The sequence below is a fragment of the Chionomys nivalis genome, chromosome 8 (genome assembly GCF_950005125.1).
Source record: "Chionomys nivalis chromosome 8, mChiNiv1.1, whole genome shotgun sequence".
NCBI lineage: Eukaryota > Metazoa > Chordata > Mammalia > Rodentia > Cricetidae > Chionomys > Chionomys nivalis.
Window position 1 is genome coordinate 87226432 of NC_080093.1, and position 27574 is coordinate 87254005.

A 27574-nucleotide genomic window follows, 5' to 3' on the forward strand; every position below is an offset into this window, starting at 1 on the left:
TTCAAAGATCAGTGAAGTCTGAAAATTTAAAAATAGATATTAGGGTGCAAAACATAAAAGAATGTTAATATTCAGTATCCCCCCCTGTATTCAATGTTGCATAAATGTAACTACTCCATTTTTATTTTATTGATTTTATAGAATAGTGACATTTCCTTAAGCAACCTAGGGTATACACTTGGTGCCCAACTATGAGACAGTAATAGAAGCACACTCGAATAAGTTTGTACCGACACATTTAGATATCTTTTTCTGTTGGCCAAGACTTTAGTATTAAATTAAAAAATACATTCACTCCTTCAGAGTTAAAATAGAAAACCTAACAGTGCCAACATTAGTGGCTTAAACATTGGTATACAAGAAAAACACAACACCAAAGGGTTTTCTTAATTATGCATTTTAAATATCAATATGTGCATTTCATTTGTACAGTTTATAAATTTTGTTTTAGACAACAGTATGTAGTAGTTTTGAATCCACTGAGATGTTGCTTTCAATTTGAAATATTGTGTATACATGTATATAAAAAATAATCCAATGTATGAGTCATCTGACAGATGTTTAAGATCAGTAAAGGCTTATCATTGAACATGCATTTAGGAAGAGAGGGGAGAAGCCCACCTCGCTACCCTGTTGTTGCTGGCTTGTTTCTGCAGTGGTATCAATAGTGGTTTTTAGAGGGAACCATGTGCCTTCTGTCTACAGTTAGGATAAAGATACCATAATCAAGACAGATAGAAGAGATGAGGAAAGGGGAATGGGCAGGTATTAGTATTAAGTACATTTTGCACTCTTTCTGGTACAGGATAAAAACAGGTCAATGGGGACAGGATTAATTAGGAATAAATTGCAATCAGATCAAGACATAATTGCCGAATTAAGTTCTTTTAATAGATTGCATATATAGATGTTTAGCCATACTCTAGATCAACTCTTTAAGAGTAGAATTTTTATATCCAATTTACATGCTTCAGATATCACCTTTGTTACATAAGGTCTGTATCCAAATGTCCACTTGTACACTGAGAGCTTTAAGGAACCAAAAGGACAGAGGGAGTTGCCATTTTTAGCAGCAATGAAACATCACTAACCCCTTTTTACATACCGAATTCAAGTCACTACCAGAGGTGAGTGCACCACAAAGTCACCAGATACAAAATTGCTAGTTCATTTTTAAATTAATAATTAACCTGAAATCACCCGCCCCCCCCCCACCCCATTACATCCCTTTTTTTATAAACAGCAAACAGTTTTGCTTTTATACATAGGCTAGCAGGCTTGTTTCAATATGAAAGTGCTAATTCATTTACAGATTTTAAAATCAGTTATGTAGTGCTACAATAAATGTCCAATCTACATAGGAACAATCTGATGAATGAAAATGATAAAGACTGAATAAGGCTATCTGATTACCTTATCTTATTTACACATAAAGGATACCCAATGGTAAGGAAGAGACAGAAATCGGACAAATACTTAGAGGTGTAAGAATTACATCTACCTTTGAACTTTATACTGTAAATGAGACATTTTAAATAGTCCTGTAGCCCATGCCTATTTTTTTCCTCAGAAAAAGAAAAGCTGCCTTCATGACATCCCCTCGTTTCAGAATTCCACAGTGTCTCTTGAAGCTTCAGAGTCAGGATCTTACTTTCTTCAAAAAATAAAGAAAATAGCCCCCCAAGTTAACCCCTCCCCAGATCCCTCTAGTTTCTCGTCCAGCGCCAGGTCACATGATCAGCTCCCACCTCCTGGGGTTTCTGTCCATCTATCAGTTAGTAGACAACATGAGCCGGCTCTGGAACCACTACTAGGAGGAACACGAGCTCTTCACTACACTCACACAGCAGGAAATAAAGTGGAAACTCAATTCATCCCTGGTGCCGGGCCTCCAAAATTGAAAGAACTTGGCACAACTGGAGCGCTGAATTTGTATCCTCCATGTTTTTCGATCATTTTGGATTCTAGAAAAGAAGGAAGTGAAGCATTAATGGCCATCGGACCACTTACTGCTTTGGGGAAAAGAAACTGCCAATACCCAGTAACAGATACGTGTACTATGTAAGCTGCATCTAGACTTCTTAGCCAATTTTGATTTACAAAAAAAAAAGCTTTATATTATTTTTCATTGTACCAATCATTAAATCTTAAAAAGGAACAAACCTATCTAATGAGTGAAATGCTGAAATGTTTAAAGATGAAATGTCTGATTTCACTGACAACACAAAATTTGAGATCAATACTATCCATTGCTGGACAGTGGCAGCGCACACCTTCAATCCCAGCACTTGGGAGGCAGAGGCAGGCGGATCTCTGTGAGTTCGAGGCCAGCCTGGTCTACAACAGCTAGTTCCGGGACAGGCTAAAAAGCCAGAGAAACCCTGTCTCGACCCCACCCCCCAAATTACCCAAAATTTAAGCAATTGTATTAAGCTACTACACACTAAGTGTAGTCTAAAGTTATTCTTAAAACAATTCAGTGTGCACACCTCTAGCTGACATACCTTTACACAATGTTAAATCCCTTTACATGAATGAAAAGCTATATGAAGTCATTAATTGCATCAGAGGAAGTTAGGTTAACTAACATACCATGGGCTGCTCTTCTTTGATCAGCCAGAGTTGCTATATCCTGCAACTGTTTCCTTTGTTCTTCATTAAGACCATGAGTCAAAGCCTGATACCAAACAGGATTACGATTTTGAATAGCTGTACAGGGAATAAAAGAGGGTGAATGAAGAACATTAGATATGATAATAACCAATTTTATTTATCTCAAATAATATAGGTCTAGATAACGCATCTAAGAAATAAGGTTTCCCTGGCATTATAGCCCAAGCTTTTAATCCCAGCATGGAGACAGAGACAGGCAGATCTCTGAGTTCCAGACCAGCCTGATTCCCAGGTGTAGTTTAAAAGTTTGAGTCTCATCAATTTTTAACAAGTAACAAATCTGATAGACATCAGAAATAAAGCTAAACTAATTTCCACAAAAGATTTTAAAACCAGGGGCTGGATAGATGGCTCAGTGGTTAAGAGCATTGCTGCTCTTCCAAAGGTCCTGAGTTCAATTCCTGGCAACCACATGGTGGCTCACAACCATCGGGTGCCCTCTTCTAGCCTGCAGAATACTGTATACATTATAAATAAATACTTTTTAAAAAAAGATTTTAAAACCATACGCATTAATCATGTATGATAAAACAGCCTTACAAATACATTCTGTATTTAATGCTTTCCTAACTCAAATCCTGGGATGGGATGTAACTTGGTAATAGAAAACCCTTAACTACCATGGAGACCTTGGATCCAAGCCCTAGGCATGTTATAAACAAACCACACAAATGGATATATATGTGCAAGAAAGGTGACTTTTTCTTAATACATGATTAAATTATAGAAACCATAATTTTTTATTTTATAGACTAAACAGTGAATTTTTAATGTATAAAAAAATTTCTCCAAAATGTCACAAAAATCAAGCTATCACAGGGTTTACAATATATTTAACTCCAGTTCTAGGTGATTTGATGTCTATGGCCTCCACAGGCACATGAATTCACATGTACATGCCCCTACACAAACACACCCACAAATAATTCACAATAAAATTAAAAAATTTTAACACAAAATCATCATTTCTTAATTTTAAGAAAAAAATACTGTACCAAGACATAAAAATAGAATGCTCATATTTTTCAAATATTTGGTTGTTGCGATCCCAAAACTTGTAAGAAAGAGGCAAATGAATCAAAAGTTGAGGGTATTCCTCAGCAACGTAGGTTAGGCAAGGCTTAATTAACCACATAAAACGCTATCTCAAAAACAGTAGGGAAAAGGCAGTAGGGAAAAGGGTCAGCATTGCTTGTGCAGATGATCTGGATTAGGGAGGAAGAAACAGGCAGATCAATGTCAGTCAGGCAAGACCCTGTCTGGCAAGGGGTGGGGGGAGGGGAAGAGAAAGGGCTCTAAACTGATTCATGTATTAGGTATTATTTTTCTTTTTTTAAGGGGGCAGGACTAACATTCAATACATGATTTTCTGTTTTACTGTTAAATCTATGGATAGGTCCTGTAACTGGCATGTTTATCTCTACAAAATAAAACCCCATGAACAGCGAAAGTAAGCAATACTAGCACCAATTAGTTCTTAATACTATAAAGTTCAAATAGTATCAATGGCCTGTACCAAACTGCAGTCAACCTCATGTCGTTATACATGTCTGCAATCTACACGATGGAAGACTGAAGCAAGAGGACCAAAAGTTTAAGGCCAGCCTGCACTGCATTTGTTTGTTTTTGCTTTTCCAAGACTAAGGCTCGGCCTGTGTAACAGCAGTGGCTGTCTTAGAACTTGTAGAGGCTGGGAGGTATGAATCTACCTCCCATGAATCTGGGAGGAGGACCTACCTCCTAAAGTGCTGGGATTAAAGGCATGATTCACTAAGCCTATCCCCTTTAATTTTTTTTTTCCCCTCTTAAAGACCTGGTTTTTAAAGAGGTTGTGAAACCATAAAGTTGGCTGTGCAGTTAAGTGCTTTGAACTGCTCTGCCAGGACTTGGGTCTAGTTCTCAGCACTCATGTAAGGTGGGACACAACCACCTCTAACTCCAGTTTCAGGCGCTCCAATGGCCATTTCTGTACTCTGAAGGCACCTGCATTTACATTCTCACACATATACTGAAGAAAACAAAACAAACAAACAAACAAACAAACAAAAAACTAAGACAAAAGGGCAAAGAAACCCAAATAAATTATGGCAGTGCACACCTTTAATCCCAGCACCTGGGAGGTCAGAGTCAAGTAGATCTGAGTTCAAGGCCAGCCTGGACTTGTAGAACTCGTTCCAGGATAGCTATGGTTCAAAAACCACAAAACAAAAACAAAAAACAAACGAAATTTTGTTTTCTTGAGACAAGGTTTCTCTGAGTAACAGCTCTGGCTGTCCTAGAACTCGCTCTGTAGACCAGGCTGGCCTCGAACTCACTAAGTTCTGCTTGCATCTGTCTCCCAGGTGCTGGGATTAAAGGTGTGCGCCATCACTGCCTGAAGAAAAAAGAATTTAACTCTGTAATTTATGAAACACAATTTGCTGATAATGTATATCTTTCAAATGTACATTAAATGTAGCAACAGAATGAATAAATAAAAGAAGAAGCCAGACATGGTAGTACACACGAGAGGCACAGTGGTACATTTATATGGTCTGCGTAGTAAGTGTCCATCTCCAAAAAAGGAGGGAAAATACTCACACTCAAAAGAAACAAGTATTTTCTACTGCTTTGCCAGGTGAGTGTCTCTTGTCTAAGGGTTAGACACCACAAGAGCAGATCTGTTTAATGAAATATTAATTTAGAAGTTGGCTTACTTTGAAATATAGCTTTAAATATCTGATACTCATCAACAGGGTTGTCTTCATCATCGATGATTGTGGAATAGCCTTCCAGAGCAGTCTCCTCAGCATCATCTTCTTCCCAATCTTCATCATCTCCATCTTCACCTGCTTGCTTAGCAAGAATTTCCAAATATTCCTGCCCATCTTCATCAATATCATCTTCATCACTCCCTAGTTCTTCTGCCAAGACAATTATTTATACAATGAAAAACTCTGTTACTCAGCAAGATGACAACTACTTCAACACTCCTAGATGTCCAGTAAAACCAACTGAAATCAACTGATAAATAAAAGTATTGTTTTATTGAGATAGGGCCTCTCGACAAGCTCAGCCTGGTCTTACAGTATCATGCTCCAACCTATTAACTGCTGAGACTGCAGGTGTGTGTGACAACACCTGGCTCTTTTCTATATCCAAATACAGGTGACAAAAGAAGGGAAATAACTGCCTCATCTCCCAGAGATTACTGTTCCCATGTGCTATATGAGCATACTGAATGGTTTTCTCTTATACTCCATGTTAAAAATCCCAACCCTGGGGAATGAAAGCAAGAAGCAGAGTTCCAGGCCATCATAGGCTACAGAGTAAAAACGTTGTGCACGTTGGGCAAACATTCTACCAACTGACTTACATCCTCAGTTCATCTTCCTAAACTCTTAAGTGAACTAAATATACTCAGCATCTTCATTCCATTTAGTATAATTTGGCTAAACAACACATGCCTTTCTGCCAAGGACAGAAGCTTTTAGGTTTATCTTTTTCAAAAAATATGGTCTATTTTTTTTCAATATTTACAAAAAATATGGGCAGTGGCGGCGGATCTCTGTGAGTTCGAGACCAGCCTGGTCTACAAGAGCTAGTTCCAGGACAGGCTCCAAAAACCAGAGAAACCCTGTCTCGAAAAACCAAAAAAAAAAAAAAGGAGGTCTCCTTAGCTCAGGCAGTCCTTCAGTGAGAGAACACAACAGCTGTTACAGCCTATTAGGCACTGGGTACTATCTATACCTGGCTTTCCCGTGAGTGAATCTAAAACCATTTGGTTATGATCCAATGATGAAGAATTCTATGATGACTTTAAGCAGACACGTTTTGTTTCCACACACCACAAATCCCTTACCAGTTTCATCATCGTCTTCGGCCTCATCGTCGTCATCACTGTCATTTTCATGTTCTGCATGGCAGGCATATGCTCTTTTTAATCCATTAAATAAAAGGATAAATGCTGGCAAAATCTGTCCTGAAACCTGATTTAAAACCTGTGGTATTTGTTCCATATCAATAAGAGCACACAAGCCCAAAACGCACATCTTCCTGTCATGAAGCCTAAAAACGTAAGTAAAAATGGCAATTACACTATATTTTATTTTAAGTAGAATCTGTGATAAAGTTATAATTTATTATCACTTACCCCAGGAAACAGTCAACGTCATTAAGCCATTGTGTAATAAAATGATTTGTAACTGGTTCAACATTATTAGGGAAGCGAAGATTTTCTAAAGTATTAAGCAGTAGATGTGGATTATAATACAATGCTGCAATTGCAACCTGCAGGCACATTGTTCGGAGTTCACTTGTCTTGACCTCTCTCGTCAGTCTCTCTAAAGCTGCTTCCACGAATAATGGAATACACTGTAAAGAGAGATTACAAGATCTTCCAAGATTGTAATAGCATCCTCTCTAGCTTATTATATTAATTTATTCATTACTTTAACTGAACCTTCTAACCCTAAAGGGGACATCTAAAGATGATGAGTTGAAGCACTTTGAATTGTTAAAAAGTACTTTCATGGAAAATCTAATTTTAAAGAAAAGCAAGTCTTCACTGACCTGTGAAAACCTCTGAATCCTAGATTGAGGGTCTTCCCACTTAAAATGACTGGTAATGCAGTCACTGAACCAAACTATGAAAGCTCTTTATCCAAAGCTAATTTACATGAAAATATACACATTAAATATACAGTAATTACATGTAACCTCAACATTTAACGATGTTGGCCATCCAGGTTATAGCTATGTGCAGAATGTACATGCCCCAAAGGCATTTAAATGTACCACAAGAACCAGCACTCCAAAGCCTCAGGCAGAAAATCAGCATAACCAACCTGATCGATGCCACGCCCTTTGCACTGCAGAATGATGACCTCTAATAACTTTGCTGCATGACACTCTGCATCTTCTCCTGCAACTCCAGTAAGAACCTGATCAACACAAAATACAAATGGCAAGAAGGCTTTGTGAAACATTTTAATCAGAGAAATAACTTCCCTCTATGTATCTACAGTTCTACTTTTCATGAACAATTGCGTGTTCACCATAAAAGGAATAGATGCTATTTGTGGGTAATAGCCTACCCTTCTGGCACCCTATTTTTTAAGGTAAAAGCACATGTTCTGAATTCTTATCTTCTAGCATGTTAACCAACACTAAGTTCTCTCATAGAGGTATAAGCTAGAACACTAACTTTTCTCAAGGACATCTGGCTCTTCTATAAAGAACAAACAAAATCTACCACACCCCAAGTGTGGTAGCACATGCCTGTCATTAAAAGTCCTAGAGAAGCAGGGCGGTGGTGGTGCACGCCTTTAATCCCAGCACTCGGGAGGCAGAGGCAAGCGGATCTCTGTGAGTTCGAGACCAGACTGGTCTACAAGAGCTAGTTCCAGGACAGGCTCCAAAGCCACAGAGAAACCCTGTCTCAAAAAACCAAAAAAAAAAAAAAAAAAAAAAAAAAAAAAAAAAAAAAAAAAAGTAGTCCTAGAGAGACAATGGCAGCAGGATGAGCAGTTTTAGACTGGTCTGACACCAAACTTAAGCGTGCGCGCACGCGCGCGCACACACATACACACACACACACACACAAACGATATAGCATAGTTTTGGTTAGGTTTTTGGGTTTTTGTTTGTTTGTCTGAAGGCGGTGCCTTACCATGTAACTCTGGCTAGCCTGGAATTCGCTTTATATGTGAGGGTAACCTCTAACAGTGCTAGAATTAAAGCAGTATGCTACCATTCTCAGTCTGAAATCACCAAGCATTCTTTTTTGTAAACATTTCTAAAGTCAGATGTTTAAGAAATCCCAGGTTCAAAATATTTTGTCTGTTTATCTACCCAGAATCAAGTGTTCTATAACTGAACTGTTATTTCAACACACCCAAAAACATTTCATTCCAATTTTTTGGTCTCAAACTTACTATGTACCCCATAACCTTGAACTCCCAACCTTCTTATATTAACCCACAACTTGAGTAATCATGCCCTTCTATGAAAGAATTTGTTACTTTAATTAAAGCCCTTAATTGATCAATGTGTTCTGTGTTCGGCACAATCTAGGAGCATGTGTATCTTTATCATTTTAGTGTAACATGGTCATGTACCTAGTATTAAAAGGGGCTTACCTTTTTACACATACTATATATCATCTCAAGATACTTGGTATCAGATAGAAGCGTGTCTGTATCAACTGTTACATAGTTATGCAGAAGAGGCATCATGTCTATAGTTAAAAGAAAAAAAGAAAATCAATTTGTACATCATTTACCTGTGGTAATACCCCTCTGCCCACAAGGAAGAATCTCCTATATCACAGGCTAACCTCAAACTAGCTAGGTAGATAATGATGACTTTGAATCTCTATCTACCTGCACCCGTATACTGGTACAGATAAGTACCACGGCACTGGGCTTATACATATTTATAATAAAAAGACTTAATCTTTAATTTAAAGGCAAACCTGTCACGATTATGACTCGATAATAATCGTGCCAAACCTGGCACGATAATAAGTAATTATTATCAATTACTTTAAAAAGAATTCCTTTGCATTAAACAAAATACATACACATACTTACTTCCATTAATTTTGACAATTATGAGGCCCGTGTTTTAAAAAGCAAACATTAATAATAACACAACAATTAATACCCACATGCTATTCTTGGGCATTAATTGTTACTGACGTGTTCAAATTATAAATTATTAGGTAATCATAATGGGGTAGAGGAATAGTAAATATTTTCATGCTGATTTAACCTTACCTGTAAAGTAATCAAAGCCATCTTGCTGAAAAACCTCAAATACAAGGGGGAGTAACTGCCACATCTGTGGAGACACTTGTTGACATGTCAGACTATGTGCCAAAGAGAAGATCTCCTCATAGAATTCTAGAAGAGAATTATCAAGTTGTCAAGACATGCTTACTCATTCTAAATAATGTAAAAATGGTGAAATCAGGCATAATACCTAAGACATGCTGTTGTAAAACGGTCCCAATGACTTGTAAGCAGATTCCCTCAAGCTGCTGGGTTATCTAAAAAAGAAAAAAAAATTCTAAGCAATGTCACATTTTTCTAAAAAAGCACTTTGAATCTATTCTGAAACAACACACATAAAATTACGAACAAGTCTAACAAGGAGAAAAATAAGAAACCACTTGCTTATTTATAAAAAATGGCATAATGGGAAAATACTATAAAATCTTTTTGAGTATGTTGATTACACTCAGTCCAGACAAAACTAAAAAGTCACTGGTTAATTTATATAAAATTGTCTGAAAGAATGCAGTGTTCATCAATGCCAGTAATTCTGGTTGGGCCATTTCCCCATTTTTTCCTATGTTTTCTAAGAGTGGTCCTTACTTAAGTAGGACCTCAAACTGAGTAGCCTTGGCTGGATTAGAACTCACTACGTAGACTACACAAACCTCAAATTCAAAGATCCACCTGTTTCTGCCAGGTTTAATGCATGTTAGCATGCAACAGCTAACAGGCATCTGAAAATATTACTTGTAGATGACCTATATCACCTGTATAAATATCCACATATAATTATCAATACCAAATTCATGTCAGTGCCTGTGGGAAAAGAAGCAGGGTTGAAATTATTGCTAGCTAAGCATGGTGGTAGTCTAGAGTCTAAGAAGATGGAAAGAATATGTAAAACCAGCACAGGCTGTATATACAACGATTTTCAAGTCATTATGGGGTACACACACAGTAAGACCTTATCTCCCAAAAACATGACGTAACCTTTGAGGGATTCTATTTCCTCTATTCACTAGCACTATTTGTGCTAGGCTATAGCTCAATAGCACAGCAATTGCTTAGCACAGAAGAAGCTCTGCCTTGAAGCCAACACCAGAAAACTGATGAAATAAAAAAACTGGCTTCTGATGGACAATAAAATCCAAAGGAAACATGATGAAAATGCTAAAACATTATAAATTTGGGTAAAATCAGTTAGTTATATTTTTATGTTTTAAATAATTCAAGCTTTAATATTCACGATTATTTCTCCTTACATTTCAAAAAGTTAGCAGGTAAAAAGGATGAAGATAATGGTAAAATCAGAAGAATGTTTTATACCTACGTTGTATTTTGTGTTTATCTATGTCCAGGAACTGCACTCAGGCCATCAGCCTTGGAGACAAGGACTCTCCCTGCGAATCATCTCTCCAGTCCAAAAACACCTCCAAGTGAAACTAGTGTATGTTTTCAAAGAAATCACCATATGCTGACTTTAATAAAAATTACCTGCTTCAAAACAATCTGTGTGTAATCTTTTTTTTTTTTTTTTAGTTTTTCGAGACAGGGTTTCTTTGTAGCTTTGGAGCCTGTCCTGGAACTAGCTCTTGTAGACCAGGCTGGCCTTGAACTCACAGAGATCCACCTGCCTCTGCCTCCCGAGTGCTGGGATTAAAGGTGTGCGCCACCACCGCCCAGCTCTGTGTGTAATCTATAACTTAATAACATTTGTATGGTATCAATTTTAACCTTGAAGCCAGAAGTAATTAAGTGATCAAATAAAAGCAGGTGAAACGGCTTTATAACATCCCATAAAATGTGTGCAGCATGAGTCTTTTTCTATTTACTTGTTGACTTTTTACCTCTTTATGATCTTCAACCACACTCAGAAGTGTGTCGATTGTATTTAGAATGCCCATAGCAGTGACGGCTTTGTCATCACTTCCTTCCTCATCTGGCCCAGTCTGGATTACTTGGTTAAATGTCATTGCCTACAATAAAGAGAATGAAATGTATTCAATGTTTTGATTAGAATACTGGGAGAAGAGTGAGGACACAACAGAGAAAGTAGCAGGCAGGCCTCAAAACTTTCTGCCATAGTACTTGGGGATGGCATACTGACACTGTAAGGATAATGACGCAAGATACACAATTTGCTTATCATTAATATTCTTGGTGCCAAAGGACTAAATGACACTGAGTCCAGTGCCAGCCCCAGCAACTTAGGAGATCGTTTCTTTGACTATGCCCAAATACAGGTAAATTAAATCACCAGGGTGCTGATTAGCCTAAAAACACAATTCAGTGTAGGAATGTTTTGATTTCAAATATGTCTGTGGAACATCTGCATGCCTGGCGCCTGCTCACACAGGCCAGAAGAGGGCATCAATGCTGTGGAACTGGGGCTGTACACAGTTCTTAGGCAACATGGAGGTGCTGAAAGTTGAGCCCAGGTCCCCTGGGAGGACAAAAATTGCTATACCTGTTCTGAATACTCAGAAAAGCCCAAAAGATCTGAAACAAACACACCTAAGAGGCTGCAGTGCGACAAAACAAGGATGAATCCCAGGCACGCTACGTTTAGCTCTGGCAAGTAACTCGATTTTTTTTTAACTTCACAATCTTTCTTTATAAAGTAGAAGAGTTATTTCAACTAGAACCATGTAAGAAATAAATGAGGTAAATATTTGTCAAGGGCTTTAGAACATGTTATATAGAACATTTGCATTTAGGAAAAGCAAGACCTTGTGACAAACTACAGGACTCATAGAGCAAGCTAAATTAACATCTTTGCAATAGGAACAGGTTCAAACAACATACCAGATGCTGTGTCATTTCTACAGCAATAGGAGTAACTTCTTCACTATATTCACAGATCATTTTCTGAATTACATTTGTAAGGTCATCATTTTCTGTTTCTCTTATAATATGAAGAAGAGCCTGCATTACAGGTCTGATAAATGGAGTGATGTATTCTTTAGCTGTAATAGAGAGGGGAAAGGAACTTAAACAGGTAAGTAATAAGTTGAATACAAAAAGAGAAAACCCGAAGTGCTTTCACAGATTTTATCAAGCTAGTTCCTAGAATTCTGCTTTGCAGTTATGTAACGGTATCTATGACATACAAACCACTTACCTTTTTCTTGATTGCTTATCAATACTTGCAGAGCAATGGCAGCTTCCACTTTCACAGGCATTTCTCGGTCATCAATCAGACATCTTCTTGTCAGCTCTAAAGCTGTTTGGAGGTTCTGATCACTTTTGAACTTCACTTCACAAAAATAGTGAAGTACCCAGCAAGCCTTTAAATACAGGGGGAAGGGATGGATGCGTGTGTGTGACTATAAACATCTTATAATAGATTTCCCAAAAACAAGCTCTTCCCAGAGTTTTGTGTCTGGGAATTTGGAGGCTGGCCAGTGGGAGATGTGTTCAAGCACACAACACTAAACCAGTACTATGATCCCATGTTACTCTTTGGCTGCACAGTCTTTGTGTGGATAGCAAGATCTGAATGCAAAACACAGACAGACACTGCTACCAGACATAGATGACAACTATGCACACAGTACTACAGCAGCCAGGTAAGACTCACAGAACTGAGACATGTTTTCAAGACAAAGTTTCAATTTTTAATCATTCTTTACAAGACATACAAATAAATACATCAAATATACAACTTTACAACTTACTCTTGCTCTCATGTAGCCTAGCTCACTGCTGAAGAGAGGAAATACATGATTCTGCAACATGTATTCCATTTGATCTTTGTAGATCTTTTTCTGTAAATACAAAAAAGTATCTCAAAAAGTTGTCTGAACACTGTTTCAAGTTGCAAACACACATATTATCAAAAAGTACTAATAGCCGGGCGGTGGTGGCGCACGCCTTTAATCCCAGCACTTGGGAGGCAGAGGCAGGCGGATCTCTGTGAGTTCGAGACCAGCCTGGTCTACAAGAGCTAGTTCCAGGACAGGCTCCAAAACCACAGAGAAACCCTGTCTCGAAAAAAAAAAAAAAAAAAAAAAACAAAACAAAAAAAAAAAAGTACTAATAAAAAGACATAAATTTATTATCCTCCCTAAATCTCATGATACACAACTTACTCATTTTTATACTGTGACTATCTTTTCCTCTGAGACAGGCCCTCAGTATGTATCTAAGTCTGCCGCATGAGTCACGATCCTACTGCCTCCTTTTACTCTTTCCCCACTCCCAGCAAGTCCCCGCAATTATGTTTTAGAATTCCCTAATTAGAAAGCAACCACACCAAGTTTCAATGGAACCTTGTCTGCTAAGAAACTTAGGAGGTTAGAAAAATAGCTTAGTTGGCACAACACATTCAGTAAAACTATTAAGACAATTTTGAGTATAAAAGGAAGCCACAACGACCTATACTTGAGACTCCAGTACACACACGCACGAACGAACACACACACACACGAAACAGTTTATCTTCAATTCAAAAGAAAAATGTTTAAGGAGCACATGAAAACATGAAAAGATTTTCATTGTCATTTTATCAGTCACGACAGACATACCATTCAAGAGAGATGTCACATCACATAAGATGGCTCCAGTCAAAAAACTACGTTGTAGCCTGTTGTGGCGGCCTACACCTCTAAGACTGCCCCTGGGATGCTAAAGTTCACCACCACTGAACCTGGTTCATGTTAGCCTGCGATGGCTATAATGATAAAGAAAGTGAGCACTGGAAACAATAGCGAGTAAACACTGGGAACCTCAGCATTTGAGGGGGCTGGGACTAAAGTGCCTCATGTTTGAGGTTGGTCCTAAATATCAAGAACATCAAAACCAAAAACTAATGATCAATGATAAACATGTGGCGGAAATTAAAGCATTCATATGCTGCTGATGCTAAAATGTAGCAGCCATTTTGTATAACCCTCTTAAATCATAAGGAGCAATTTAGACTCCTAGAAAATGCAAAACAGATACCCTACACTAACTTGTAAAGGGATGTTTGCCAGCACCATGGTTCAGAATAGAAAGGTAGAACCATAAATAATGTATATTAACTGAAACATAGACAAGGAAAATGCAATATTAACATTCAATCCAGTATTTGGTGCCACGAAATAAGCATGGCCACATGCTAGATGAGAAACCTTTAAAACATTACACTAAATCCAAATGCCAGTCAAAGAACACATAACACCCTTCAGTTTGTATGAAAGGCCCAAAATAAACTCATAGAAATGTAGGCTCAGCACTAGGAGACAAGGCATGAAACGGGGAAAGACTTCTATTATAGATATGTGATTTCTTTCTTTTCTTTTATTCATTTCTTGCTTCTGTAAAATAGGGTCCTGAGATTTATGTTGTAGACCTGGCTGGACTTGAACTCACAAAGATCTGCCTGCCTTTGCTTCCGCTTCCCACAGGTGGGATTAAAGGCAAGACAGGATTTCTTTTGTGGTGATGAAAATGCCTTGAAATGAGATAGATGCAGTACTGTGACTATACCGCGAGTTACATGCTCTTAGAATGTTTAGTATTTATTTACAGTATGTTTGCCACAGTGCTACGTGCATGTCAGATGACAATTTCCAGGATTTAATTCTCTCCTACCATGTGAGCCCCAAAGATTGAACTGTCAGATTTGGTGGTTACCAGCTGTAGTTAAATACTTCCCGTAACCCACATCAGCAGGTTCTAACTCTAGCTTCAGTTATCCAACAATGACTTCTGGTCTCTGCAGGTGAGTATTGCACACATTTGTTACACAAGACAGGAAATCTATATTAATAGAAATGATTAATTATATATAAATGTATTATTACAAATATATCAGACTCTTTCGCACACAAAGGAATACCTTCAGAAGTATTTCAGCTAAAGAGCCAATCATATGCAAGGCTCCATCTTTTTTACGAGGATCAGCATTTGGTTCAGTAAGAATCTGGTAGCAAAATCCCATAGTCTTTTGCAGTACCTGAATAAAAGACATCAACACTTTATAGACTAACCAATGGTTCTTGACGAACACACTGACAAAAATAACACATGATTAACATTGAAAAATGAAATATATTTGACAAAAATTGAAACTAATAAAGCAAATGTTATCTATCTGATAACTCACCTCTTTCCTTTTACTACAGGCAGTGAACAAAAGTGTCTGTGCAGCAGTAGTAGGAGAAATGAAATCTTCAAACACATCTAGAGAATAAATGTAAGAAGAAAATTTAGAGGAAATAATAGTTTTCACTTTGTTTTGTAATAGGTCCCCAAATCTTTCAGGAATCCCAGGCTGGCCTTGAATTCCTTATCCTCTTTCCTCAAACTCCCAAATATGAGGATTAACGACATGGAATATGGTGCCTAGCTTACTAATTTTCTTGGCAAAATACATATTCCGTAGTTTATGAACTATGTTCTGTAAAAACAAAGCCCTGGACTTAGATGTGGAGGTGCAAACCTCTAATTCCAGTACCAAAGAGGCTGAAGTAGGAGCATCTTGGGCTCAGGGTCAGCCCCACAGCAGTGCCACATGCGCTTATTCCCAGTGCTCAGGAGGCAGAGGCAGATGCATTTGAAGCCACCAGGTATGTGGTGGTCGTTAGAGGAGGAGATCCCGTGACTCCTCAGGTCATCAGCCTTGGCAGCAAGCACTGGACCTGAGTCATCTTTGTGGACCCTCTTGTTTGTGAGACAGTATCTTACGTAGTTCAAACTGGCCTCAGATTGGTCATGCAACTGGGGGTAACCTTCCTTTTTCCTTCCTAATTTTGAGATTACAGGCCTGCACCACCAAACACACAAAACAAGATAAATTTTCTTACCAAACTTCATGCGTATATATTCATAAGGGTCTTCTTGCCAGAGTTCCTCATCAGCATCTGTATAGCACATCAATGGAAAAATAACATCTTGGATAATGCCCTGCAATTTAAAAGTTAAGAAAAGTAACAGCCTTCAGCTTTCAAATTTAACCTGTCCAATCAGCTTAAGTAGCAAAACAAACTAATTATATATAAAATTTTACAAGCTACAGTAATTTATTTATTTATTTTTAAGTCAACATCCAAGCCACATCTACTTATAAAGATTACACAGAGACACATGTCTACATAGATGGCAGTTATGTAGCTCAGCGATGCTGAGCCTGACCAGCAAGCAGCGCAGGGCCAATCTATAGCACCCCACAAGGCAGAAAAAAAAAAAACAAGCAAAGAAAAAGACAAGCAAATTTTAGAACTCTAAAAGCTAATAAATTAACAAAATAGCAATGTGATGAAATAGTCTCTTGCTAAGTTCAAATCACATGACTAAAATATTAACTGAAATCCAATGGCCAAAGCTTAAATTTTAGCTTGAAATATGAGTTTGAAACTGAAATATAGCAGGAAATTCATAAACTATCTCTCATTTGTCAGAGTTCTCTTCTTTTTCTGCTGCACTATCCAAATAATTACCACTCACACTAGGTAACAAAACTCAGCAATTATTCAACCTTTATGGCAATTAATGTATTTCTATTACAACTGCTAAAAAAGCAAAACCAATCAATCAACAAAACAAAAAAGCCATTCCAGAGAAAAAAATCATTACTTGTATATGAGGTTTCAGGTTCTTCCAGGTGAGAGCATGGGAAACTCCTTGATTAATATAATTCAGTGTCTGCTGTAAAACTCGAGGAGCCATATATTGTTTCTCTTTGTACTGATATAACACTTTCAATAAAACCTTTATAAAAAAGAAAGTTCAATCAAAAAGTCATATAAAATTTAACCAGAAGCTAATAAAAATACAGGTCTGGCCTACCCCGCCCCCCCCCCCCCAGACACAGACAGACAGACACACACACACACACACACACACACACCACTTGGTCTTTTAAAAAGACACTTAAAATTTGTGTGGAGAACTACATTAACTTGCCAGGCGGTGGTGGCACACACCTTTAATCCCAGCACTCAGGAGGCAGAGGCAGGTGGATCTGTGAGTTTGAGCCCAGTCTGGTTACAAGAGCTAGTTCCTGGACATGCACCAAAGCTACACCAAGAAAGCCTGTCTTGAAAAACTATAGGTAGGTAAACAGGTAGGTAGGTAGGCAGGTAGGCAGATAGGTAGGTAGGTAGACAGATAGATAAATGGATGGCACAGTGAGATGGTTCTGGGTTAAAGACACTTGCCACCAAGCCAGACAACCTTAATTATAACATTGGAACTGGCAAATTGTCCTCTGACCTTCACATGCATACAATGTAATAATGCACACTCCTATACACATGTACATGTCAAAACAAATTAAATACAATAAAATAATAAACCGAAGTAAGACTGAGACAAAGGCCTGGTGTCTAGCTAAGTAAACAAGACAAACCCTATGCTACCTACTCAACATACCAACTACACTACTGAGATAGTCCTAGGCCTGATTTCCTTTTATTAAGCCTTACTAAGTTTGTCACCTACTATTTACAATTAACAGATCCAGTTCAACCTGATATTTTAAAATACTGAATTGCAAAGTGAGAGACCCTTTCAGAGGCTCTGAAAGATAAAGGAAAGCTACTGTAAAATATTGTAATATTATCTATTTTACTAAGCCTTACTTTTTAGCCCTACCTGTTACTAAATTATGTACAAAGGAGTAAGTCTATGTGTATCATAGACTCACAGATACATATACTTAAAGTGTCTACAGTAGAAAAGAGAAGCCTGAAGTTCAGGCATGGTAAGGTCCCATGACAAGAAAGCTTAAATGGGAATGCAGGCCACAACACAAGGCAGTTTCTGGTAGGTGTTGTTAGCCAATTTCATTCTATCCCTATATTTATTCTTTGACTTGGAAGCTTCACTGAGAGAACACTATGCTCTGACCCAAATCTCTTAATAGGATCTCCAGCTAAATGTCATGAACAAGTCAGTTTCCGCTGGAGGCTTCAATTTGTCAATATTTCCTTTTTCCCCTGTCCACCATTTGGTAAATTCATTCATTAAAAACTGAAAATTGCCTGGGCAGTGGTGGTGCATGCCTTTAATTCAAGTACTCCAGGACAGTCAGAATTGTTACACAGAGAAATCCTGTCTTTAAAAAACAAACAAACAAAACAACAAAAACAAAAAAAACAAACCCACAACACCAACATCCTAAGCCCTGAAAATATGGCTATCTTAGATCATTTCCTGAAACAGTACAAAATAGCCGAACCCCTCAAATTCTTTAGGCCAAAACTGTTTGAAAACTGCTACAAGGAGCCAGGCGGTGGTGGCGCACGCCTTTAATCCCAGCACTTGGGAGGCAGAGGCAGGCAGATCTCTGTGAGTTCGAGACCAGCCTGGTCTACAAGAGCTAGTTCCAGGGCTGGAGAGGTGGCTCAGTGGTTAAGAGCATTGCCTGCTCTTCCAAAGGTCCTGAGTTCAATTCCCGGCAACCACATGGTGGCTCACAACAATCTGTAATGAGGTCTGGTGCCCTCTTCTGGCCTGCAGACACACACACAGACAGAATATTGTATATATATATAATAAATAAATAAATAAATAAATAAATAAATAAATAAATAAATAAATATTAAAAAAAAAAAAAGAGCTAGTTCCAAGACAGGCTCCAAAAACCACAGAGAAAAACCAAAAAAAAAAAAAAAAAACAACAACAACAACAACAAAAAAAAACCAACTGCTACAAGGGTCAAACACATGGTCTTTAGAAGAATAACTTTAAGCCATACAAGTTTTGACAAACCTGTAAATCCCAGAATTAAGGAGATGGGGGGAAAAGGATTAGAATTTTCAAAAGCTTTTTGAAAAGTAGAGCTGGAGGCAGGCACAGACACACACCAATAGTCCTGGTGCTCCAGAGACAGAAGCCAGTCAGGGTTACACGATAAAACTGTCTTTAAAAGAAAAAGAAAAGTAAAGAAAAGAAAAGGGAAAAGAAAGGGGAAAGGAAAGAGTAAAGAGGAAAGGAAAGGAAACAAGAAGCTTGAAATGGTGGTCCATGCTTTTAATTCCAAACTTCAAGAGGCAGGGGCAGGCAGATCACTTAATGGTCAGCCTGCTCTACAGAGAAAGAAGATCAGGACAGTCAGGACAGAGAAACTATTTTGAGAAACAAACAAGAAAACAAAAACAAATAGCAGCAGCAGCAACAACAAACATGCGACTAGAGAGCCATGTTGGTTAAGAGCAACAGCTACTTAGACAAAGCACTCACGTGTTGGCACACAACCAGTTGCAGGGTATCTGACACTCTCTTCAAGCCTCTAAGGCAGTAGGTCCACCTTCCTCATCTGCAGCCCTTTAATACAGTTCCTCATGTGTGGTAACCCCAACCATAAAGTTTTCATTGCTAATTCTAAGTGCAATTTTGCTACTGTTATGGATCATAATGCAATTACCTGATATTCAAACCCCATGAAAAGGTTATAACTCTAAAGGGATCTCAACCCACAGGGCACAGGAATGTTCAAATGGTTCACAATGCATGCCGAATACCCATTAACATAAAATGAATCTGTTCAGCAATTCAAACAAAAGTGGCATGTTTCTACCTAAATGTTAAAACTTACTTGCTGGACACCAACAGCAAATGCCTTCAGAAAGACTTCAGCAAATTCATTATACTCCTTAGAAACATTCCCAGGGCTTCCATATCTATATAAACATAAAGGTACCCATTATTTCTTTATAATGCTTTACATATATATTCATTATAGCAAAAGCTTGGAAAAAAATAAATTGCTACATATGGACAAGACATACCTTTCAAAAAGTCTTGCTAGAATATGTAAGGCCCACTTCTTACATTTCCACCAGGGCAACTCTGGCCTATCATCTTCTTCAACTTGAAGTGTTTCCTTTAAAGAGACATTTATTTAATAATATTGAGAGACTATAATTTTGAAAGAACTTTATTCATCAAGTAAGAATAGACTCAATCGGGGGTGGAGAGATGGCTCAGAGGTTAAAAGCATTGCCTGCTCTTCCAAAGGTCCTGAGTTCAATTCCCAGCAACCACATGGTGGCTCACAACCATCTGTAATGGGGTCTGGTGCCCTCTTCTGGCCTGCAGGCATACACACAGACAGAATATCACATACAGAATAAATAAATAAATATTTTTTTTTTTTTAAAAAGAAAAGATAGACTCAATCATAACGGAAAAGAATCTAGCATTCAAGCCGGGTGGTGACGCACCCTTTAATCCCAGCACTCGGGAGGCAGGGGCAGGCGGATCTCTGTGAGTTCAAGGCCAGCCTGGTCTACAAGAGCTAGTTCCAGGACAGGAACCAAAAAAAGCTACAGAGAAACCCTGTCTCAAAAATCCAAAAAAAAAAGAAGAAAAAAAAAAAAAAAGAAAAAGAAAAAGAATCTAGCATTCAAAATCAAAGTAATGATTAATAACAAAAATTTTAAAAGAAAGAGCTAGATTAAGACATTCATGACATTTTTTTAAAAGTTTACAACGTGAGAATACAGAACTGAAACCTTCATCCACCGCCACTGAGAATAATGCCAAATCAGGTGCAAGTCACTATGGAAGTTACTATTAATAAAGTCAAACATTCAGCCGGGCGGTGGTGGCACACACCTTTAATCCCAGCACTTGGGAGGCAGAGGCAGGCGGATCTCTGTGAGTTCGAGACCAGCCTGGTCTACAGAGCTAGTTCCAGGACAGGCTCCAAAACCACAGAGAAACCCTGTCTCGAAAAACCAAAACAGTCAAACATTCAGCCATCAGCCATTCTATCGTTCCATATTTATGAAAGAGTAAAAGCATGTGACTATGTGGGGATAATGGGAGAAGGTAGAAGGGGATGGGAGAAGGGAGGGGAGCAGAGAAAAATATATAACTCAATAAAAAAAAAGCACGTAACTGAAAATAGCGATTCATAAACACTTTCATGGACAATCTCAAAGCACACCACTTGAGTATCCTCATCAGCATGGTACAAAGGGTACTATGTGGCAGAGAAAATATACAAATCACACCAAACATGAACAAATATCCTAAATATATTCGGCAAAAGAAATTACAAGCAAGAATATTAATTCTAAATTAACTCTAAATTTAACCACCACAAGGCTAAATTTTTTAAACAAACTGAATATTTAAATTAGAGCAGATGTAGTTGCATTTGTGCTTAGTAAACTGAGTTCTATTCCTAGCACTTGGAAAAATACAAAATTAACCAAAATAACAAGAATGTGATCTCATTCATCCCATTAATAATAGTATTACTCTGTCATAATTAAATACCCTAATGTAGAAGTTTAAAATAAAATTCAAGATTGTTACAGGTAAGGTGCATGAATACTTAAATGTCACCAAGTATTTAACAACCTATTTAATCCCAACCTGCTAGAGAAAATAAGATTAGTAGAAATAATATAACTGTAAAAATCGCCATGTTTAACAGTATAAAAATACAGTTGGATGGCTCTTAATGTATTAAAATACCAAAGTTATATACTTCAAAAGGGTAACTTCTTTGGTGTAAGATTTGTGTATCAGGCTGGAGACATGGCTCAGTGGTTAAGAGCACTTGAGGACCCAGGACCACTTCTAAGCACCATGATCTCTAATAGTCTATAGTGTCCTCCTCTATTGGCATGAAGCATGCATGTGGTACAGAGACATAAATTCAAACAAAATAGTCATACATCAAATTTTTTAAAAAAATAAAAATACACCAGTAAGTCTGCGTTTTTAAAATTATACAAAGCACAAAATTTGGCAACTTAGCAAATTACATTCTTGCTCTGTTCAAGGCCACCTGTCAGATTACTAGGTTACACTCTAATTAATGGGAAGAAAAAAATGGAGCCAGGAGTGTGGGAGCACCCCTTTAAACTCATCACTTGGCAGGCAGAGGAAGGCGGATCTCTGAGTTCTGAGGTCAGTCTGATCTACTTCCAAAACAGTCAGGGCTACAAAAAGAAATCCTGTCTCAAAAAACCAAAGAGAGAACTGAAAGCAGCTTATTTTTCTAGAAATAGCCCTTTGAGCAATAAGGAAACAGAAGAGCTGGTTATGGTGGTACACTAGGGAGGCAGAGGAAGTCAGCCTGGTGTACAGAGTGAATTCCAGGACAACCAGGACTATAAAGAAAAAACTTGTCTCCAGAGAGAAGAAACACAAAAGAACTTACATTAGGTACATCCCTATTCACAACCGTCTTCAAAATTTCCACCCATTCTGTCAGATTCTGTTGGTTTATCAGCTCCAGTGGGAGTGTATACTAAAAAAAAAAAAATCAACAATGAGTATTTTCAAAGTTCCAAGTGCCATTTCTTTGTTCTCTACGATACCTTTCAGTTCCCTCAGTCACCATTTCTACATCAGTACATAGACTAATTTCCTTAGGGAAAGCTCAACAATTCCTGGTTGGGTCGACCACAAGTGTGCACCAACACGACTCACTGACTTATGAATAAAGAATAAAGAAAGTTTTAATAATTTAAGCAGGGAGTGGTCCTGGTTACTCAAGAGACTGAGGCCAGTAGATCATATGAAACTAAGTTCAAGACTAGCCGGGGCTCCCCAGCAGAACCTCCATCTCTACAATAGAAAATCAGTTACACTGGACAGCTAGGAGAACTCTAACTGCCCATTTACAATATCACATCTATTAAAAAACTGCTAGTCTGTTGGAGGCATACTTGTTTAGGCTTTGGACTTGTAATACTAGCAACAAACCTTTTCCTGAGACAGCTCCTCACAGGCTGGTTTCACATGTGCTTCTCCTAACTATAACTTCTAAATGGTGGCATCCAGTCACACTCAAGTTCTTTTTTACTTTTTTTCTCTAAGACAAGGTTCTTCTGCTGTACTATCCAGACAAGACTATAATACACCATATAGCACCGGCTGGCCTCAAACTCATGATTCTCCCGTCTTAGCATCCAGAGGCACATACTACCACATCCAAGTTAGATTGTCAAATTATTAACACAAATGCTAAAATTATTTTTCTAAATAAGGATAAATGAGAACCAGTGTTTACATGTATGTGTATGCATGCATATTCCTTACAAGTAGCTACAATCGTACATGCTTCTAATTCTAGCGCTCAGAAAGCAGAGGCAGGAGGATTAAAGCATTTAAGGCCAGCTTGGGCTACATGATAACGTTTCCAAAAGTAAAAAATTAAGGTGAGAGTGGGGAATGACCCTTGCTCTAAAAAGAACTGGAACAAGTCCACAACCATTGTCACTGTATATAAGCAGCACTAGTTAGACTCTGTGTATTATTTTCTATTTAAAAAAAAAAGAGGCCGGGCGGTGGTGGCGCACGCCTTTAATCCCAGCACTTGGGAGGCAGAGGCAGGCGGATCTCTGTGAGTTCAAGACCAGCCTGGTCTACAAGAGCTAGTTCCAGGACAGGCTCCAAAGCCACAGAGAAACCCTGTCTCGAAAAACCAAAAAAAAAAAAAAAGATAAAGATATGAAGGTAGAAGAGAATATGTCAGGAGGAATCAGGGGAAGTGGAAATAGAGATAGACAAGATATACTAAACATATGTATGAAATTATAAAAGAAATTAAAAATTTTTAAATGAACTAAAAACACTGTTTAAAAAATAGTACCTTCAGGATGGTTAGATGGCTCAGTAGATAAAGATGTCTACTATCAAGTCTGAGTTCAATCCCAGGGCCCAAATGGTGGTGGAAGGAGAGAGTCAACCCCATGCTGTCCTCTGACCTGCACAAGTGTGCCATGGCATACACTAAGCCCCTCCCTCCCACACACAAATAAATGTAATAAACATCAAAAAACAATAGTACCTGAACAAGAGCATAAAAGATCTTGAATATCTGCTTTTGGATTAGGACAGACTGGTCAGACTGATCAGAGAGCAGCTGGATAAAGCGGTCCTTCAGAACTGGCAAGAAGTGCTGCATTGCTGCCACTAATGGACTTCGCTCTTCTGGTTTCTTGTACCTGTAGATAGGAATACAAACTAATTCTGTAAGAATGTACTTCCATAACAGATACATACAAAAATCTGCTTTCACAAGTACTAGCAACAGTTTCTAACCAAACTGAGGACACATAAGAAAAGAAAAGCCTGCTAAGGAAAACAAAAACCACACCCAGCAGTGAAGGCAGGCACTCACTTCCAGAGCACACATACTGAAACTGAAATGAGGCAAAGACAGCTGGCAGGACTCCTGTTTTAGGATGGTAGATTTGTGAAGCATTCCATATTTAAGGGAGACAGGACAGATTTTCTTTAAAAGTTGGATTACTGGGCTAAGTGTGTTGGTTCACTTTTAATGCCAGCAATGGGAGGCAGACATAAGCAAGTATCAGTGCTCTATGACAGCAGTGGCTACAAACTGAGACCCTGGCTTTGTTTTGTTATATCCCAAGCAAAACAAAAGGATTTCCCAGTCAAGCACAGAAGTACACTTCTGTAATCCCAGCATATGGTATTAAGGCAGAATGGTACAGCTAACTTGGGCCAGATTGAGGAGACCTTGTCTTAATAGCAAAAAACTATTAAACAGAGTTTAATGATAACCAAAGTAAATGGTTAAAATAAAAAAATACCAAGAGGACTAAAGAGGTGGTTCAGCCTGTACAATGCTTGCTGTGCAAGCATCAGGACCTGACTTCATTTGCAAAGCTATAGAGATGGCTCAACAGTTAAAATCACTCACTGCTTTTGCAGAGACCAGGGTTCAATTCCTAATACTCATAAGGACACAGTGACTCAACTGCCTGTAACTCCAGTTTCAGGGATCTGATGCCTTCTTCTGACCTCTGAGGGTTCCTGCACATATGGTGCACACACATACACGCCCTATAAAAATTAAGTAAAAAAAATTGTAGGGATAGAAAATTCATATAATTCTATTACTGGGGAGGTATAGACAGGAAGTTCACTGCATCTTTGCCAGCTAGCCAGTTTAGATGAATTAGCAAGCCCCCATCTTTATTAAAAACTAAGGTGACAGGATCATAGAATAGTTCAGGAAATTAGGGTGCTGTAATGACCTGAGTTCAGTTTCTGGAATCCCATGCAGTAGAAAGAAAACTAACATCTACAAGTTGTCCTATGGCCTACACATGCACACTGGTGTGCACATGCTTTTAAATAAATGTTATAAAGTGGGCTGGAGAGATGGCTCAGAGGTTAAGAGCATTGCCTGCTCTTCCAAAGGTCCCGAGTTCAATTCCCAACAACCACATGGTGGCTCACAACCATCTGTAATGAGGTCTGGTGTCCTCTTCTGGCCTGCAGGCGTACACACAGACAGAATATTGTAAACATAATAAATAAATAAATATTAAAATAAATGTTATAAAGCAAACTAACAAACAAACCAGGCCATGGTGGTGCGCACCTTTAATCCAGCACTCAGGAGGCAAGGGTAGTTAAATCTGAGTTCAAGGCCAGCCTGGTCTACAGAGTAGTTTCAGTAGAGCCAGGGCTACACAAAGAATCCCTGTCTCAAAAATCCCAAAAATAAAAAGACACTTGCTATGTGGACCTAAGAACCTGAGTTCCATGTCCATAACCCTTGCTGGGAGGAAAGAATAGGTGTCCTCTAATTCACATGTGCCCTCCACCAACTACACATACATACTATAAACACACTTAAATATGTTTAAGAGATTATCATACTTCTCAAGTCAATAAAACAGTAATAACTTACAAAAGAAATTCCTATAATGTGGGCTAGTAACATGGTCCAGCGTATGGTAAGAGACTGTGCTGCACAAGAGTATCTAAATTTGAATCCCAGAATCCACACACACACAAAAAAGAGCCGGGTGGTAGTGGTGGCGAGCGCCTTTAATCCCAGCACTTGGGAGGCAGAGGCAAGCGGATCTCTGTGAGTTCGAGACCAGCCTGGTCTACAAGAGCTAGTTCCAGGACAGGGAAAGAAAAAAAGAGAGAGATAGAGAGAGAGAGAGAGGGAGGAAGGGAGGGAGGGAAGAGAGAGAGAGAGAGAGAGAGAGAGAGAGAGAGAGAGAGAGAGAGAGAGAGAGAGAGAGAGAAAGAAAGAAAGAAAGAAAGAAAGAAAGAAAGAAAGAAAGAAAGAAAGAAAGAAAGGAAGGCAGGCAGTCATGGCCATACAAATGTAGCCAAGGTGCTAAGGGGAGCCTTTTTTTTTTTTTTTTTTTTTTTTAAAGCTAAGCTCCAGGTTGAGTGTCTCATGGGAATAAGGCAATAGTGACAGAGCAAGGTACGATGCCAGACTTATCCTCTGACCTGTGTATTACTCCCATTGACTATGTGCACGTGCACCTGCGGGCCAGAGAGCTCATACTGAGGTACTCAATCAAATCACCACATACTCAAATACACCACCTGACACTCACATACCTATAGAAAGGAAGAATACCACGTGAACTCTGCAGTTGAACTACATAAACTACAAATTTCCCTAACAATAAAGTTAAGAACTATATTATATACTTCCCTCCTTCCAGCCCGGTTAGTCATCGAAAACATGAAAACTTCTGTGGTAGAATTTCTTTTCCCTTACCTCACTAATCACACTAAATATTAGACAGGGAATTAGTTCGTAGTACCTAATCTAAGATAGTAGCAATTAAAGTAATTTACAGCATAAAATACACTACATACTGCTGAGGCCCAAAGGCTCCTAAACGTGTGGTGTTAATAAGAAGCCCAGTGCTACAAGTCTCCAGTGCCGCAAATGATGACCTGCACTCACAGGCATCCATTAAGTTCAATTCTTTGACCTTTAAATTTTTTTCTTGTTTTAAGAAAGGGTTTCTCTTGTGCAGTCTTTGCTATTCTTGAACTCACAAAGATCTGTTTCCCAAGTGCTGGTATTAATGGCGTGCACCACCACACTTGGTTTAATTTTTTGTTTCTAAATAAAAAGCCAGAGGTTCTTTAATATCTAAAATTCCTACCCTGTCAAGTAAAAACAATTCAACTGATAGAGTTCTGTCTAACATACATGAGAACCCAACTTTGGATTCTTAGCAGCATACAAACCAAGTGTGGCAACACCCAGAACTTGAGAAATCAGAGGCATGGGATCAAAAACTCAAGTCATCCTCTGCCATGGAGGAATTGCAAGGCCAGCTCTGTCCCAGTTACAGACCAAAACTAGTACCCTAGCATCTCACCAGGAGCTGCCTGAACTCCTAACATTTCATGACAAGTTAGCTGTACCCCTAAATTTTCCCAAGGGTTG

At 38.4% G+C, this 27574-nt stretch overlaps 1 protein-coding gene and 1 non-coding gene across 2 annotated transcripts in view; both read right to left on the reverse strand.

The window, feature by feature from the left end:
* Ipo7 (importin 7) overlaps positions 1-27574 on the reverse strand; it is a 42098-nt gene continuing 14524 nt past the window's right edge. Inside the window, exons 5-25 of the mRNA XM_057777607.1 lie at positions 24176-24332; positions 22541-22630; positions 20151-20245; positions 19958-20042; positions 16992-17126; positions 16223-16322; positions 15523-15599; positions 15256-15372; positions 13109-13198; positions 12553-12718; positions 12237-12397; positions 11279-11407; positions 9637-9703; positions 9432-9557; positions 8793-8890; positions 7500-7595; positions 6806-7026; positions 6515-6720; positions 5370-5576; positions 2593-2709; positions 1-1964 (exon numbers count right to left, since the gene is read on the reverse strand). Of these exons, the coding sequence (XP_057633590.1) occupies positions 1867-1964; positions 2593-2709; positions 5370-5576; positions 6515-6720; positions 6806-7026; positions 7500-7595; positions 8793-8890; positions 9432-9557; positions 9637-9703; positions 11279-11407; positions 12237-12397; positions 12553-12718; positions 13109-13198; positions 15256-15372; positions 15523-15599; positions 16223-16322; positions 16992-17126; positions 19958-20042; positions 20151-20245; positions 22541-22630; positions 24176-24332 (2638 nt within the window). The 3' untranslated portion in view covers positions 1-1866. The remainder of the gene's footprint in view (positions 1965-2592; positions 2710-5369; positions 5577-6514; positions 6721-6805; positions 7027-7499; positions 7596-8792; positions 8891-9431; positions 9558-9636; positions 9704-11278; positions 11408-12236; positions 12398-12552; positions 12719-13108; positions 13199-15255; positions 15373-15522; positions 15600-16222; positions 16323-16991; positions 17127-19957; positions 20043-20150; positions 20246-22540; positions 22631-24175; positions 24333-27574) is intronic.
* LOC130880829 (small nucleolar RNA SNORA23) lies at positions 12808-12991 on the reverse strand. Its single transcript, XR_009057634.1, has one exon. It is a non-coding gene; the product is annotated as a small nucleolar RNA SNORA23 (small nucleolar RNA).